At 43.6% G+C, this 18,871-nt stretch overlaps 2 protein-coding genes across 4 annotated transcripts in view; both read left to right on the top strand.

Moving 5' to 3' along the window:
* The first annotated feature begins 2,260 nt into the window (after window positions 1-2,260).
* On the top strand, window positions 2,261-4,491 carry LOC117583931 (gustatory receptor 23a). The gene is made up of 3 exons (XM_034272613.1): window positions 2,261-3,136; window positions 4,194-4,352; window positions 4,408-4,491. Exons 1-3 carry the CDS (start codon window positions 2,261-2,263, stop codon window positions 4,489-4,491), a joined length of 1,119 nt encoding a protein of 372 aa, XP_034128504.1.
* A 5,088-nt stretch (window positions 4,492-9,579) lies between these two features.
* The window catches only part of LOC117584471 (protein O-mannosyl-transferase TMTC1), a 40,715-nt gene continuing 31,423 nt past the window's right edge, over window positions 9,580-18,871 (top strand). For all 3 annotated transcript variants that reach the window (XM_034273393.1, XM_034273392.1, XM_034273395.1), the window contains exon 1: window positions 9,580-10,074. The gene's annotated coding sequence lies outside the window, so the exon portion shown is untranslated. The remainder of the gene's footprint in view (window positions 10,075-18,871) is intronic.

Genomic DNA, 18,871 nt, shown 5'->3' with positions numbered 1-18,871 from the left:
AAAAAATGATCAAAGGAAGCTGAGGAAACAAGGGAATTGAAACATATTTTGAATTAGTTGAATAGAGAAGCAGCAAACAAATCCATCGAACTACTTTCGAGTAGTTGGAGGAGGATTATGCACTCATTAAAAAAGTGCTCGCCTATAGCTTCCTTGGCCATCAACTATGCATTAGAAATGTGCAAAAAACTTCACCCTTTTTTCACATTGAGCTGTTAAACTTAGTTGCCCCAGAGCAAAGACTGGCTGGCCAAAAGTGCGCTGGTGAAAAAACATCAGAGAAAGGAGAGGCCTTGCGATATGAAGCAGAAATCGATGGCCATGAGCTGATGTAGTGGCAATCGAGCCTGGGAATCCGGGGAATCAGATTACAAAGTTTAACCATCAAAGTTGAAGAAAGAACATGAAAATATGTAGGGAGGGCAGCGCGGTTTTGCCGTTTTATGAATTATGCATTTTTGCCCAAGGAATTTTTGCTTCAAAGCCCCAAATTATCCAAAAAAAAAAAAAGGATTGCGGCTGCCTTTGAAGATTAAGCAACTGTGGGTCTGGTGTGCAACTGCTTTCGCATTTATAAGTGCGCATCAACTGCATAAATGTGAGAGATAACCTTATTGAATACGAAATTTAGTGCGGAAACCCAACCGCATACTAGGACAACCCTTCGAAATAGTGATGGAGAAAGTGTGCAGAGAATAAGGTGTATCGAATGGATCAGTGCGATGACTAGGCCAAGAGGTAAGCTGGTTTGTTAAATGTATCACATCGGTCTGCCACAGCTGAAAGGACATTTAGAATGCAGAAACAGCTCTTTAATCATGCTTGACATGATTGTCCCCTGTTCCATTCTGTGGAAAATTGGCAATTAGACCTATGGACAGAGCAATTAGAAACGAGCACGAAAATGAGAATGATTATTGGATATTCTCTTGGACACATGAGAGCAGTGTAAGGAATTGGCCTCGTCCTCTGTCAGTAGTCGCATAAGGTCCATTCCATTGGATTGAGGGCAAATACATAAATCTGAAATTCAAATCGACAATAAATTTTCATTTTGGTAAACCCTCGTAAGCTTTTCATGGCTAAAACAAACTTCTGTGATTTATGAAGTTCTCGGCCACTTTCCTGCTCCTCGGGCAATAAAACATACAAGCCCATCAGAGCCATCTATGAACACGATACAGAACTTTTCCTCATTTCCCGCCCCCATTTCCCATCCCTTTTGCGCTCACAAGTTGTCACATTTTAAAGACTCCATTCGCACAGAAAAAATAAACATCTATAATACTCAGTGAATATTATTCACTAATTTTTATGAGGCGAAAGAGTGCTTTCTTCTGCGCATAAACTTAAGTGTCAAAACAAATTTCGTTTTAGTGTTACATAAAAGAGATGTCGGGAAAGGGCACCATCAGAAATGATTTCAATAAAAACCGTTCATCTGTTAATACAATTTTTCATAAAAATCATCGATTTCAATTACAATATCATTTGAGTCATTTGCCATTTGGCCACAGCTTGCCCTGATGTAAATCCATAAACAGAATGAGACATGCTCGTCCCCCAAATATTGCTGATTTTCGCATGTGGCATAAGTGGATATTGGGCAGCACCATGGAGAAACATGTCATCAAGCCTGACATCTGCGTCAGCTGGCGATCAAAGTCAAATTAAATTGAAACAACTTTGTGACATCACGTCGCATCGGTCCCCTCCTTTGGCCATCTCAAATATGTACTCGTATTGGCCCTGAGAGTAGTTCTAAACAAAGAGAATTGCTTTTGCCAAGTTATTTGCGAGACTTGGTAAACGTGACCAATATGTTGCAATAATTGATGGCGATATTATTTTAGGGATTAGAGTGCGCAGCTAACCAATATTAAAGTGGCCAAAAGGCAACACATTATCTGAGATTACCTCTAAATATATTCACAGACGCATAGACGCATCTAATTCGAATTTACATTAATCGATTGACTTGGGAGTCCATTAATTTATTAATTAGCTAATTAGCGCTCTTTGTGGTCTGGCTCCCAATACTGATACAGCGAGAATATGTTTAATATGTGACTGAAATGAGCGTTCGACCTTTGCTAGGCTACACAGAGCAGCTTTCCATCAACTACAACAAATTAAATACCAAATAAAAAGCAGAGTCATTTAATAATTATAATTATAAATGGATTGTAGTTGCAGCTGATGAATAGCTCACTCGAGTGCCGCACAGTTAAGACCAAACACTTCTAGTTCTGAGTCCAGTATGAAATCATTGGAGTGCCTCACGCGACGAGTTCTGGCCGGAGTTTTCTGGCTAATGGGTCTGGTGCCGCTGCCGCCCAGTTCCCAGCTCTTCTCCCTGTTTCTATCCGTGGCGATTCGCTGCTGTTGGATTGTGTACCTCGGATACCTACTGTCAATTGGAATCGGCTTTCAATCGCTGGCAACGGAAAGTGTGGGCAATATCGTGGGCACCATGCTCTTCATGGGCAACTCCATTTTGGGCCTGCTGCTTCTCCTGGAGAGTGTGTTGAAGCAGAAGACCCGCGGACAGCTGGAGGACCTGCGCTTCCAGTCGCAGCTTCAGTTGCAACGCCTGGGGATGTTCGGAAGAGGTCGCCAGGCCCCGCACCTGCTGCCCCTGATGGCGACACAGTTTACCTGCGATCTTGCAAGAGTCCTGGTCAGCGCCAAGGTCGGGACAAAGATATCCCCAGTGTTCTTCATATCCCTGCCGCTCATGTGGCTGCTCCGCTTCCGTTACGTTCAGCTGGTACAGCATGTAATGGATCTCAATCAACGCTCGCTCCAGCTGCGTCGTTCACTTCTCGCACTGGCCGCGGGCAACGAACTCTGGCAGCCGTACGGGATCCAAGAATGGGGCCAGCTACAAACCCTTCGCAAGACCTACGAACGCATCTTTGAGTGCTACAAAGTGTTCAGCGACTGCTATGGCTGGGGCATGCTCGGACTACACCTGGTGACCAGCTTCCAGTTTGTGACCAACGCTTACTGGATGCTCATGGGACTGTACGCGGAACAGAACCTATTGATCCTCACCTACGACGGAGCCACCGCCATTGACTTTGGCACCCCCATTGCCGCACTCTTCTGGTACGGCGATGCGGGTGCTGAAAATGTAAGTCTCTAAGTACTCGTAGTCTTTACTAATTAACAATGACAATGATGGATTTGTACTCCATCTGGGTGCCCGTCTGAGTGTCTTTATGCCCCTTTGAGTTCGCATTAGTCATAATGTTTCCCCTGAGCAGGAAGCAAGCTTTCTCGCGAGTGTTCCTCAGATGTTTCCACTTGACGTTATCCGCACTTGGCCTCATCTCTGGGCGTCGCAATCGGCCTGCTCAGTGGCTTCTGTTCGGCTGCTGGCTGTGCTGGTACACAACGATTTGGGCACTTACGCTGCATAGAGCTACCCGATTCCAGGACTGCGATCTTGACTGTATGCTGCGATATTTCCTGCTCGTTTGTGAAACCGGGTCTCATGCTCTCATTGTGACGAATACATTCCTGCAGAAGCGCAGTCTGCAGCTGGCTGACGTTGGCATTCTTGAGGGTCCAGATCCTTCGGTGGCAGTCACCGTAATGGGACTCCTGCTGCCGATCATTGCAGTTCATTACTTGGTATGCTCAAATCTGGATACGTTTTCGTCCAGAGTCGTATCGTTTTATTGGAAGACACAGCCCAGCTTGCTGGCACTACAGTTTCAGATCATAGCGTTCATCTCACAGGTTATGAATGTGAATCTTCGCGTTCGTCTTGCCCGTCGCCAATTGCAGGTGCTGGCCAGAGGGCTAGCTTGCAGCTGGCCGCAGAGTAAGCTTCAGGCAATGTATAAGGAGCAACAGACAGCTGCGGTAATAGACCTAAAGCGACGCTATAACGAACTCCATCATTTGTTCTATCGGCTCAACGAGAGTTATGGTGGCAGTCTGCTGATCATCTTCATTGTTTTCTTTGCGGGGTTTGTGTGCAACGCCTATTGGCTGTTTGTCGATTTGAGGACCACTCCCCCTAGGCTATATCCCGTCTTACGGAACTTGGGCTTCATCTTCAATGTGGCTCTTCAGATATCGGCAGCCTGTTGGCACTGCCAGCAGAGCAATAACCTTGTGAGAATAAGATAATAACCTCCAGGTTCCTTCTTCTATTTACTGCCCAAACATCATCATTACAGGGTCGCGAGATTGGTTGTCTCATCTCAAAGTTGGCCAAGCCACTGGGCAGCAGGCGCTACAACAATCTTGTCAGTGAGTTCTCCTTGCAGACTCTACATCAGCGCTTTGTGGTCACAGCCAAGGACTTCTTCAGCCTTAATCTGCACCTGCTAAGTAGCGTAAGTGTAGTGTACTTTATCGAGTGATGGAAACGCTTCAATCAATCTCTTTCAGATGTTCGCAGCCGTGGTCACTTACTTGGTCATTCTCATCCAGTTCATGTTTGCAGAGAGGAGCGCCAAGGCATATTCTGCTTAGGATTCCACGATGTGAATGTTTAGTGTTCCTCTCCAACTGAAACTGTTTACCGGAATAAACCGAAATAAAACGTAATGATAATTTCCTAATCAATTATGAAACTTACTTTCATACATCCCTCGTGGCAGCATACCATCCCACATGTCACTGAAATCAGGCAAACTTAAACAATCTATCCCCGAGCAGTGTGTTGGGAAACACTACGAACAGTGGCGATGCCGCCTGGCAGTGTCATAGTTGCTATGTGGCCTTAATTATTTATGCCGCCCACGCCCCAGTCCGGGTTGAGTCGGGCCGGGTAGGGCTGGGCCAAAAGTTAGATTGCGCAAAGTTTTATCTTCGCTTTTCTTAAGCGCATTTTACAAGGAGGGGGCGTGCAGAACTACTTCACGCATATTAAACTGACATTTCACAAGCAGAAAACTTTTTCTAATATGCAAATTCATGCCAAATACCATGGAAGGGATAAAGCAGCCCCAGCAGCGGCAGGAGCTGAGCACATCCTTGAATTAACACGTGCGAGTTCGCATTAATTTGTGTAAACTGGTGTTGGAACTGTTCGGGTTAGGTCTGCCAGCCATGAGTGGGGCGAGGTGTCCGCATGTGCTCGTGCGGCCCGAAGAGCAGTTTTTGTCGTTAGCTATGCAAATGCTGAGGCATGTAAATATTATTTACCACACTGGCAGATGCTCAAGATGTAACTGTGCCGGCACTTCTGCCCCAAATTAACATATAACAACTGAAACAGTCGCCTATACATATTTATGAGGCTCCTCGATTAGCACTTTCTGCGATATGCTCGTTTTTGTTGTGCTTCTAAGTACTCATAGCTCTGGATGATGGAGTTGGAAGAGAATCATATGCCTCGTCATGAGAGTGTTCCTTCTGCTCGTACTATCCCAAAGAAGACCTTGCTTGCTTCCCGCTGTTTCCACGTAAAAACTTCCATTGCCTTTTCCAAAATGAAAGAATAACTTGTCAAGAAATCAAATCATTTTGAAGGGTCTCAGTGGACATTTAAAAATCAAAATCAGCTGTGAGCGATGGAAAGTTTTCAAATTGAAAACTTTTCGATGCCATCATTATTCACTCACAGAATATGACCGAAAACATCTCAACTCAACTACTTTTCATTGATTTGAAGTGGAAATTCTTGCATAGAAAGAGGTATGCTAGGAGCGAGCTAATTGCTTTTTAGTGAATTATTAGACAATCCAACTTTTTGACTAATATAAACTTGCATGCATGAATATTTTATCCACTTTACAAACTGTTCAACTTTTTTGATGAATTTTCAATTCGAAGGAGGCTTTGTCTTCGCACACAGGCACAGACAGGGAATCATTTTTGGGGGGCCGAAAGTTTTTAAATATTCATAAAATTTGAACAGACAGAACTTTGAAATTAAATTAGTCAAATGCACAAAAAGTTCATTTACACTCCATATACTCGCACGAGGACTTACACACTCCATTGTGTGCGGTCCGGCCAAGCCTTGAAAGTTAGAATAAACTACTAATTAATGCAGGAGTAACGTATATTTGTCCGCATGTGTGAGACTGTAGCCACGTAAGCCCGCCTGTTTTATAGTTGGCAATCTATTGCGATTTGTTTGTAAATTATGGTTTTTGCCCTTTTCGCTCTGCTCTTTCCGCATCGGCCGCAATATGCGAAAGCGGAATTGAAGTTTTATGCTAATTTCCAGCTTCATACATACCTCTCTCGCTGAGCCTAGGACCTTATCTGGTTGTCGGAGTCCTGTCAACACAAGGCATTACAAGGCAATTACGAATTTGTTTATGGCACTATATCTCCCCGTCGACTTGCCACTTGGCCACACCTCCATCCATCTTCCAGAGCGTGCCCAGAGAAGATCCCGTCTCTGGTATGAAATTGAAATACCTGAAAAAAAATATATTTACACTCAGTTTAGACAGTGGTCTGGATTATTCTGTGGCCTTTTTAGTTTCCTGTGAAGTATTCGCTTCAAAATAAGAAAAACCAACCAAAGTATGTGCTCAGTTCATACACTTAACTTGGGTCAAAAAATATAAGAATTTTATTAGTGGTTTCTAAGTATGTTAGAGGAGAGTACATTGTATGGCATGTATGGTTCCGCTCATATATTCCGCTTTGGCAGCAAACATTTCACAGCTTAATGTCCACTTCAACTTGCCTCCCAGATGTAGAGTTTAATCAAGAACTACAAGCATTTGCTGGGACACATGTATACGGCAGATGGCCCATAAGTCAAGCCTAATAAAATTCCACTCTTCCAAATTCGAACGACAAAAGTAATCTCGAACTCTGGCCCACAAGGAGCAGGCCAGCAACTGTGGAGGCTGTGGAAAGGGATAGAGCTTGGTGAAAAAGTGCGTCACTTAAAACTTTTGCACTCACTTGACCAGAAACTTTTATTTTCTGTTAGCAGATTTCCCACGGGCAAACCAAAGAAGTAACAAAATGTACGGGCATATGGACGGGGACGTCTTGGTGCAGCAAACTTTTTCCGTGTCCACAATTTGAAAATATTTCACAGTCATATTTAATTTTAGCACAAGCCCAGGTCCCACGTCCCACCAAATCTCAGCGGTAATCAAAGATTCGCGCAATGCCGGAAATATGTATTTAATTACTATCCACACAACCGGACTCGAAACGAGTACGTCTTAAATTTCAAGCTTATTGACAACCCAGAGTAATAAAATTGGACAAGTCTACGACAAAAGAAAATAATGAGCGATGGTAGAGAGAGAGAGAGGGGTCGGAAAAAAAAGGAAAATGGTAAAGAAAACGATATAAATAATTCAGTAAAAAGTGTCAGGAGCACGGGGAGCGTTGGCTGCGAAGACGGCGAGTCCGCGCTGGCTCTTAGATGCAGTCAAGGAAGCAATTGTATTGTCTGACTGCTGTTTTCCACTTTACTCTGCCACGCCCCCCACCAGCATCCCTGGGAGGAGCCCTTCCCGCTCCAGCTCCCCATCCGCCCGCTGCTAACTTGTTGACGTTGATAGTCGTACGTGCCGAAGGTGAATGGCATCTGTGGACGCGAAATTGAATTCGTGCCCGGCAAGCTTCGCACAGCTGAATTGAGTCACAGTAGCGACAGATCCAGGAGCGCGACTAGTGACAGGAATAGGGATAGAAACGGACAAGATGTGTCAGGTGTGGCTGGTGTGGCTGGGAGCCAGAGCCACAGCCAGAGCCCGAAACTGTGGCCGAGGCCGCCGAGCTGACTTTGCCTGCTGACTTCAATATTTTGTCGCATTACGTTGACAATTTAGATGTTTGTCTCGCGCATTCTCGCAGGATTCAATTTGGAGCAAATGCAGCCCGTCAGCCGGCGAAATCTGCAAAGTTAACAGGAACACACCTTGAAATGGGAGTTCCTTTTGGGGGGAGCCCTAAGGCAGTCACCAGCCAAACGTGTATGCTGACCTAAACATCAGACTTGTATGGCCTGGCCCTGGTCTCGTCACTCATTAGAGTTATAATGTCTCTTCTAGTAGAGAAACTCGAACCAAGCTATGCAGAAATTTCTTCAATTAAGTACTAGTTGTACGATATGGTTACATCCCATATAGCACTATTTCCAGGAAAAACCAACTTGGACTCACACTTGCTTGACTGCCATTCTTGTTCGCAGCATAAAACCGAGAAGAATTTTATACTTTTTCTCTAAAATTGTCACATGCTCTACGGAGAGGAACTCCAATCTCTTCACTGCTGACTCCCTTTCAGTGTCCCACGCCTCAGATTGTAATGTAACTGTCGCCGTCAGCCCCCTTAGCCAGCACCGAGTTGGCATTTCATTGTTGTGCTTTTCTTCTCCCATTTTATTTATATAATGTCTTTCGAATGTGTGCTGCGAGTGTGCCCGCGTGTGTGTGTGTGGGGTATTTCTATCAAAGCGCAGGAAACACGTGCGGGTAAAACATTTTTCAAGCTTTTAGCGCTGCATACAAATCAACCCCGAAAAAACAAAAAATCCCATTCACAATAATTTGTTGAACTTCATAAGAGCCAGTGGCAGTGCTCTGCGTTAGTTCCAAGAGGACTGTGCCCTAAGGGGTGTTGGGTGTTGGGTGTTGGGTGATTGCAGCACTCAGCCAGCTGTTGCATTATGTAAAGGCCATCCCTAATAGATCTGAGAATGTGGGAAAATTGTAGAATAAAGTACCAGGCGAGCAGCAGGCCAGAGCAACGGCGGAAACTGCAGAATCTGACATCGGTTATGGCTCTGCACTTTTTTTGTGGGCAATGCTATTACTGGCTAATTGGGTTTTATATGCATAATTTAAAGCACTTACTTATCAAACTCCACTTCCGTATTCTTTTCGCAGTGAGCTGCATATGCCAAAGTGCCCACAAATTAATTTAATTGAATCCAATTTGGCATTCGCATTATCTTTCCCATTGTTCCCTTAATTTAACCATTGCCGAGAGTGGGCAGACAGGCAGACAGCCAGACAGAGTGTGGAGGTTTTAAGTATGTGGGGAAGATAAACCACACAGTAGAAACTATTCTGTAAAGCAGACTCATAAATACGAGTCTGAATACATTATAAATTAATAATAACAAATGAATAATTAAAAATAAAGAAGAAATATATTAAAACTATTTATTTTCAAATAATTTACTCTCTTCTTATGCCTTGACTTATGAACTTTTAAATCTTAAATCTCCCATTGCAAAACAGAACTGTCTGCAGTCAAGAAATTAGAAACTGTCTGTCTGTCTCTGCTCAGTAACAGAGGTAAAATACTTGAAGGGGACTGTTAAAATCATATTTATAGCAAGAGGGGAATTTTGACATATTTATCCGAGTACATCTCCATGGACCGCACCAAACTGTTGCTTCTTTAACAGCACCCGAAGATAACAGTTCAACCAAACCCACCACTCTGCAGCAGTTCAACTCAGAGTGAGAGTCTGCGCAGAGCCCACGAGCGTCACGAGTCGTACGATGGGCCGAGTGCCGCTTGAGCGAGTGTGGTACTCTCATTGGCGGGGTCGTTCCGATGTCGACTCGCTGCTCACGCTGGAGAACATTGCCGGCCCTTTGCCGGGCCGCACTCGCACTCGCACTCAGTTGTTCGAATCGCGTGGTTGATGGTGGATTCGTCCGGCTTCGGTTTTCGCCGGGTCCGTTAAAGCTGCGAATTTACGAGTTTGAAGCACGTGTGAGAAGAGTCGTACGGTCGACCTCAAACTTACTATTCTCCCAAAGAAGAGACTATGCAAATATATGCAGCATAAATTAAATCGATTTTCATAAGTCCGCACAAGATTCAGACTAAAGTCGAAATATTACGCATATTACAATAATTGCTGTACTGCCCACCACACTCGCACACAAACACCCCGGAGTGCTTTGTTTGTGTGCTCTGGCGACATCTGTTTTCAGGAGTGTGTGTGCGAATCCAATTTCCGCCGTACCCGGCTTTCAGCAGCGTTTATCCGCTGCGCCGGGGTGGCCCAGATTTTAATTGCGTCGCCATCCCCATCGCGTTCTTCCCTCAAGTTCAGGGCCGGGACGGGAAACCACTGCAAACGGAAAATAAATCAGTGAATGGCTAAAGGTGAGACAGAAGATAATTCAATATGGTTTAAGCTATATGCTATGAGAAAAGTCTTAAACAGAGTCTTTAAAAAGGCGCTTAGATACTTAAATTACATCATTTAAGTTCATAAGTATTGAGATTTATTGCCTTCTATTTGAGGAAGTGGACCAAAGTTATAGCTCCCTCTCACATCCTGCGGAATTTAAAGCTGAATGCCATTTTACATTTATTTCACAAATATCCATTTATACAATTTCATTGGATATGCGCATCATAAACAACATCCAGCAGCGGAAGAGACAGCATATTAAAAATGTGACTATAACCTTGGCTCCAAAACGAATGTGGGTTATGCTGTCGGAATGCCATGGACTGGAACAGGGCCCGGCTAGAGCAAACCACACCAAGGCCACAACACAGCCGCCGCCAATGCAATAACAGCATCGGGTCGTCCAGAGTCCGTCTTTGTGGCTGTCCTGGGGCTGTGCCCTGTGCTCTCTGTTTGTTATTTGTTATTTTTACTGTACACATGACAATAACGCCGGCGGCAAGTGCTGCATCCCCAGCAAAGGCGTGACGGCATGCAATGTCCGGGCAGGGGGCCAGCCATCAGCTTGATCCACCATAGTCCAGACCAGACCAGACCAGACCAGGCCGACCAGCCCACCGGAATCCGGCCCAGTGCCTGTGCAATAGTTTCAAGTGGCTGGGCAACTTTTTCCATTATGAATGGTGCGGTTGCGCTTTTTCCATCCATTATTTACGAGTTTTGAGTGCAAACTTGTTTCGCCAGCAAACAAGTGGCGGCCAGGGGATTAGAACGAACACTCGCTCGAGCGCTTCACACAGAGAGCACGGGTATGGCGGGAGAGCTGCCGCTAAGTGCAAAAGTTTGTGGCATAAGCCAAAGACAAAGCCACGCCTCATTTGGAAATAATCAGATGACCAGGAAGTGCCTTGAATTGCAGAATCAACTTTATGCCATTGTTTATCAAATGTTCTTTTTCTTGTCAAAAAAATATATATCCCGCCCCATGCATGGCGGGCTCTGAAGCGATCCAACTTCAGTACATATTTATTTAATTTTGTAGATTACTACTTTAATACATACCCACATCTGTACTCGTAACGTACACCCCATTTAAATATTTACCCCTGTTCTCTTTGAGTACCAGGCTCACTAACTCAGCCAGCATCTTATGATCGTTGTTATTATTTCAACTAAATTGTCTTTCGGAATGAAATGTTCATAAAAAGCTTATATCGTGTCTGAGGCGGAGCGATGCACTCATGCGGGAGCATAATTTTGGAAATCACTTGACTATTTTGTGAAACGAAACAAAGTCTGAAGTTTTGCCAACTTGTTTCACGCACTTTCAGACTGCACTATTCGTATGAGAGGCTAGGCCGTAGCAATCTGACGGCACACACAAGTTCTCTCGTGCGCAGTGGGAGTGTGCTTCATTCTCTGACATTGATAAATGATTTTCCCCCATAAAGTTTAGCACAAGAAAACCCAAAACAAGTAGGAGGGAGGGATGCTGTGGCGGCAGTGGGGGAAGTGCATTCATTGCAGCAAAATTGTTGTTGCTCACTAAGCCGTGAAGCGAAAACTCTGGGAATTTGCCTGCTCGCCTGAAATTATCGCAGCTCGGCATACTTGAGGGCCAGTGACAAGACCAAAAAATGAGAAGAAATCATAAGTAAAATATAGAAGTAGATATGGACTGCGCCGGGTACTTGTACCAAATTTAATTATCCTCACAAGCCATAAGAAGTGGTCGAGGATGCAGGGAGCGGAAGCAGCAGGACCAGAACCAAGAAATTTCATTCACTTAAAACTCCAGAACGAAGTTCTTCCAAGCGAATGCAAATGAAAAACCACAACGCATGCTCAAGCCGAGTTTTCCGTTTGAGTTTTCTCTCTGGCCCTCTCCTCCCTGGCCCTGGCTCAACATGTAATTAGAGTGCGAGGAATGCGCGCGGTTGCCAAAAATGTTGTGGGCGTGGGCACTTTGATGTATGTATGTATGTATGTATATATATATATCAGGAAAATATATCTGTACATTCATATATTCGGATAGATGTAAGTACTGTACACTAAAGGACCCTCTGCAGTAGTCGTCCCAGCCATCTGGCTGGCCACAAAAGTTCAAGTTTGCCTGACTCCGACGCCGCCCCGACGCAGCCAGAGGCACGATGATGCTTGTCTGGCGCTGAAGTCCTGCCTCGAGTGGCTCCGCCTGGCGGCCCCGGCACGAAACTTGTGTGTAAATTGGACGAATGTGCCGTTATGTCGATGTGTTGACAGCCAAAAGTGCACCCAAAAAAGAGGGAGAAGGAAACTTTATTCCAAGTTTAAGATGCAGACACGAAGTGAAGAACAGAGAGAGAGAGAGAGAGAGAGCGAGTGTGGGAGGTGTGGCGTGGTCAAAGTAACAGTTTCTTTTCAAATTCGGTTACATGCGAGAGTAGTTTAAAAGCAAATGGGAAAAATAGAGGCGACAGTTTAAGTCGTCCCTGACATATTTGGCATACAAATACGCAAGCACTTTTGCCAATCCACCCAACAGTGGAATGACTTAGTTTGGGATATATCAGTCTTAATAATATCAGTTCTCCGCCTGCGTACTGGCATACTCTTGTATTTTTCGCTAATTTTTGTATGTTAATTAGATAGTTCCTAATTGAAACTTGTATACAAAGTCTCTACATATGTAAGTGTAAGACCATTAAAAGTGGATGACTCTTTTGCCAGAGATTCAATGCACTCAACTCATTTAAAATAAATGCCAAAAAACATCATTAATATCCCACACACCCACAGCCCACTCAAATGCCGGTTAGTTTATGTCCATATTGTATGGCGTAGACTGTGCGGAATAAATTACCTTTGAAATTTTTGCTCTTTGTCAATAAAGAATGGAGAAAAAGTGGAAACGCATTTCGCTCGTTCATTCGCATTATTAACGCACATAAAACTCACATATAAAGTGATTTAAATTTATTAAATATAAAACGCCACGGCACCACTCCACATCACACCACCCATCAAAGATGTGAGCGCATAACAATTGCAATAAAATTTAACGTGCATCGATAAAAAGAATATCAAGCCGAATAAAAACAACAAAGCAACAGCGATCCACAGCAAAGAAGAGAACTTCATTACTTGTTTGCATGAATACAAAAAAAATATAAAAAAAAAATTTTTAAAAATAAGAGCGAACAATATGATGGAAAACCCACTCACAATGGGCCCGACGGACACAAGAGCCCATGATGGGACGGCCGTGGCTTTATGCATTCAACAAATGAAGCGAATGCGTCGCGCTGTCCACAAAGGCGAGCGTTAAATGTTTTATATTTAAGAGCTCGCCAAACAGCCAATATGAGTGACTGACTATAGCCATTTTCTATAAAGCTCTCCCCGCAATGAATAATTATAATTTTCAATTTTAAGAATTTTCTCATACGAACCAGACTATTTAATTGCTTTTCCTCTACGTATCGATACAGAAATTGACTTGTCGACCGCCTATCTCTCCCCATTGAGTACTTTGAGTGTTCATAATTGAGTTTCCCAGGAATTCACCTTGAACAGGAGGAAAGAGAAAAGGAAGTTCAATTATATGTACGTATGTACATGCCTATAAGATGCCTAAGAAACTCAGGAGCTTGATCAAAGCGAACTTGATTGAAATAAAACCATTCCAATAGTTCGATAGGTAAATATAAAAATAGGTGTTTTCCAATAAAGCTCCTTGTGCTCGTGCAATGCATTATTTATGCGACAGGCGGCAATGTTATTATATCAAATCAGAGGCAAATATTATTGCGCTGCAGATACGCACACGTACATGTATGTACATGTATGTATGTACATCTATACATATTTATAAATGTACATGAATATAATTTTAATGCAGCACTGCATGCAAATGAAATGAAAACGTGGCTAATTTTCTGCTCGCCTCTAAACGAAATCAATGGCAGCTGTCGGCACGGCATGCCCTGGTCCTCCTCCTATAGTCATCCTTATATGTACATTCCCACACGAGTTGGGGCTCAATAAAAATAATAAATAATAGAAAAATGCGCATAGACATTGCCATTGGGTTCGAATGTGAGGGAGCTGGGTCTTGGGAGAGTGGAGAAATGTGCGTGACACTCGCTCAACGCTTGGGATTTGTTCTACTAATATACGAAAAATAGAAGCGACTTGTTTTTACCAAGCATTCAAATAGTCTATGTACAGTCTGAAAGAATGCGTTTAGCTATAATTATAGCTATAGCAGTAGCTACTCTGTGAAAGGAATCACGTTAAATAAACGCTGAAACGCAGAATAGACAAATCTGTGGATACCTAATTGTCGATTCCATTCCTTGGAAACTCGCTCCTGCGATATAGATTTTAAAATGTGTTCGCTGGGGTGACATTTATATGTCACCCAGTCGGCCATATGCTCATTTTCACATCATAGACACACGCTCAACCCAGCCCACACGCAGAACCAGAATGTATGTACATATGTATTCATTTATGGTCCGACAGTCGCCGGCATTTTAGCGGCTGACATTCTGACAAAATTGGCAGAAAGAACAGCTGCCGCGAAAGCGGTTTGACAGCCAATAGCTACAGATACACCCACACAGCGACTGGTACTGCCACAAACACGCACAGATACAGATACAGCTACAGCTACAGATACAGATACAGATACAAACGAGCGTGAAAGCCTTTCACTAATTAGGCAGCACTTTTTCAATTAAACGCAGGGCAACGGAAGGGAAATTAAACAAAAATAAACAAACGACGAAGCAAAAAACTAAAACTGAAAAGAAAATAGATGCAATACTAATGAATTGAAAATAATTGTCCGATATCAAACAAACAACGCCATGATGGAGATATTTAACAGTCAGCTAATGCCGCATCAAAATAATTACCCCGAAAATAATTTCCCATGAATTAGATACAAAAGCAAACAGTTTAGAACAAACACAAAAACACCACTCATCTTGCTGAGCATAAATTAGAATTTATTGTTTAATTGGAAATTGGATACAAAATGGTTCCCTGCACTGTTCCCTCTCTTCCACACGCTTTTCGGTTCATTCATCTCCCCTTCTGGTTTTCGCAACGAGAAAATAGAGCTTTTCCGAACGTATTATATTTCATCAATATGTACCTTTTATTTCCAGCATCTACTTCATTATTTCTGAAAATAAAACGTGGCCCCCTCCGTAGCTCCGCTCTGTTTCCAGGGATTTGGTTGTGACAGGGGCGGGGAGTAGAAATAGCAAAGGTATCCCAGGTTTTTCCATCAATTAGTCGCTGCTCTGTTCAGGGAGCACTCCAATCGAAACCAACATTTCGTGGTTTCGGTCGGAGTACACATTCCTTCGTCTTATTGATGTGGTATTACTATGCAATTGCAATTTAAAAGGATTTTGCAAAGGGTTGGCAGATTGATTGACTTCGCAAGAGCGAAAGAAAGTCCAAAAAAATTGTAAATGTAGAAAAATTGCAAACTCTCAAAATCAGATATTTTTAATAACTAAAATATAAGTTGTTCCGTAATAAAACAGGGAGGGAATGTCGAGGAAAATATAATATTGGCATTCAATCAAGGTAGTGCTTGAATTTGATTTTGTCTCGGGAAACGTACAGAAACCTCACTCGACTACAAATTGCCCAACTAAGCTGACTGGTAAATTTGCCTCTACTGTAAATACATTTTTTCCATCAACATCACAGCTATTTGTTTAAGCAAAAAAGTCATGCATCGAAAATAGAGCATTTCATAAATGTTCCTTGCGCCCGAGCAAAGTGTTTTGGACAAAAAAACACACCCAGCGTTTTTAGCAAGGATCAACGGAAATTTAATTAAACCCCAAAGAATTCACTTGATTGAAAAATACACACACACAAAAAAAACAAATCCAACTCTGTTGCTGTGGATCAAATTCCTTGCTTGCATAAAATATGAAATTCATAAAATTTTAATGCTGCCATTTTCATTAATTAAACCTTGATAAATTCCAATGATCAGAGTCAGACAGAACGACTGGCTTGAAAATGTACAACCGAAACAAGTCCAAGTAGAGGTACGTACATAAGTGTGCGAAGATGTTCATTTATGACAAACTAATAAAAGAAATTGCCCACGTCTCGGAATATAATGTTTTCATACCATTATGGAGGGCGGAGCAAAATTTAATAAGAGCCAAAAGCTTTCTACACATTCAAAATATTTTGACAAGTTTTTCAATAATGCAATAAAGTTGCCAACGGGCCCCCAAGGCGTTGCCAACATAGTCGCTCCTCCAAGGACGCTCCTGATGAAATGAAAATATTGCCCACAATTTGTTAGGACACGACCAGCAATGGGCCCTGAGAGAGGGAGAGAGCAGTGGTCTGGACTGTCCGTGTTGGCCATTTGTGGCTACTTGTTTATCTTCCTGAATTACTTTTCGCGCTTCTTGGAGCTTGGGGAAGTCCATGAAACATTTTTCAATAGGCCAAAGCGACGGACAGGCAACGCATAAACAAATAATAAAAAAAAGCACAGAAAAGAAGGAGAAGTCATCGCGACCCTGGCAACGACCTTTGGGCCACTCATTTGTCAATGGGCGTTGCAGGACGAACGCGGCCCCGGGCATTCATCTTGGCCACATGGCAACCAAGACATATGGCCGTCCTCCAAAAGCGACAAGCAAATCCCGGCCAAAACAAATTAAAGTCGCACTTTAAGACACCGAAAACAAATCAAGTCGTCCGGAACAAACACCGGCCAAAGAAACCAAACGAAATGCCCAGTGCAAACCAGTCCAGAAGAGAACAGACAAGAACAGACAAATCCAAGGCAGAACATTTGATTTGAAAACAGAGCCAGAGACAGAGAGGGACAAATTGTACAAGATTTACCTGACCGGCATAAGTAATCAGTCCGAGAGTAAGGGTACGGGCCTGGAACGGCCAATCGAGTTCTAAACTGTCGTCCGAAAACGATTTGGACACAATAGTCACATTGTACTGGCATCGGACATCAGAGGGCAAGGACAAGGGGCCATCAATCTGCTTGGATCCCTGGGGTGTTCTGGAATCGGTTTACCATCGAGAAGCTCAGGATTTTCGGTAGCTAAAAGAATAGGTTCTCAGATAGTGTTATCATATTTTAATATCAAAGAACAAAACAATACGGATATAATATAAAACTGTTGGGCATATAAAGTTTGAGAGTTTGAGCAACATCCTAACCTGAGACCTGGCCTAGTCCACAATGGAATCGATTAAGTTTCCCATGTCCGTATCTCGTCCGTGTCGATGTCCTCAAACATTCTCCAGCAGCAACTCATTAAAAAGCATTAAACGCCAGGAACGGAAGCCATTGAGGCTATCGGACGGAGACACGCTTCCGTTTCTCTACTTGAACTGTTCCTGCGCCCACACTCCTCTTCTGGTGTGTCCGGACACAGATTTACGGGACCAAAAGTGCGTAAAGAAAGGCGAAAGATGGAGACGGAGACAGAGATTTTCGCCTGGCCATTTGTGCAGGAGAAGGAAGAGCAGAACTTCAAATGATTTATCGACAGATAGTTGAGTTCAAAAGCGAAAGGCAAAGAGACAGGAGGCACGGCAGTTGCCTCGCTCGCACAAATATTTATTTATAAAATTGTTATCCGAAACGGGTCGTCCCGATCCCGATCCCGGTCCCCCATTCCTAGTTGCGACCTTGTTCTCGGTCTCAGGTCCCAACTCCCTTTTCATCTGCTGCTTTGTTTCGTCCTGGGGCGGTCCTTGAGCCGCCTGTCTTGCTCATTGCCAGGCATTCGCTCATTTTCAAATCGGATTTTATCAACTGAATGCCATTCTTGTGCAAATATCTTATCCCGCTGCCGCTAAGGATAATGGCAACTTTTTCCGAGCACCCCGGACCCTCTCATCTCTGCTCCTTTTGGCCTTAGCGCTGGCTCAGCCCCGGCTTTGGCCCAGTTCATGCAACAGGGACAAGAACAGGAGTTGGGCCAGCATCAGCTTTTGTATGGCTTTGGAATTATTTCCAAAGCGGAAATTGATTTTCCTTTCTTATTGTGCACTGTTTTTCGTGTTGCGTGTTCTCGTTGCTCTGCCGATTCGCCCTCAGCCTCTCCGATTCTAGAGCCATATACTTGTACATCTACGACAATACACGCTTTTCCTCTATGTAAATAATTTAATGGTGGCAGCGGCATTTGCTTAACAATAAGTCTTCGAAATCTCCCTTTCGCTTTCGCTAAGGCACATTTGCGATGGTAATGTGGGGATGATTGCAAGTCGCGAAAGAGTACCACAATAGCAGTGCATTGCAAAAAGAAAGGCACTAAATGGTAGTTGCAGGGAGTTTGTTTCTAGGCCAAGATATCTGGTGTCGGCCTCGGCTTTACTCTGCCCTGACCTGACCCGGCCCATTCATTCTCGCTGGTGTCAGGCCTAGGCCTGTAACAGTAGCATCCTACCCGAGGACGCGTCTTTGACATTATGAATGATCAGCATAAATTTCCGAGAGCTCTCGCGCTCCGCAGCCCAGTTGCAGCTGCTGCGTGGACCCAAAAAAAAAAAAAGGGAGGTAGAGAAGTAGAGAAGCAGAGGGAAACGAAAGGAAAAGCCAGATAACTAGCGGACAAAGTGAAGGACGGCTCAGAAATTCATTTCATTTCCTTTGTACGTGAGCTACATTTTTTATGCAATTCCATGTAATAATTCTCTTGGTTGTCGCCTTTTCACGCATGAATATTCATATCCAAGGCCAGCGACATGACTGTACCT

This window comes from Drosophila guanche, unplaced genomic scaffold (genome assembly GCF_900245975.1).
Source record: "Drosophila guanche unplaced genomic scaffold, DGUA_6, whole genome shotgun sequence".
Classification (NCBI taxonomy): Eukaryota; Metazoa; Arthropoda; class Insecta; order Diptera; family Drosophilidae; genus Drosophila; species Drosophila guanche.
Note: the sequence above shows the minus strand (reverse complement) of the source record. Positions and strands in the feature narration are given on the sequence as shown.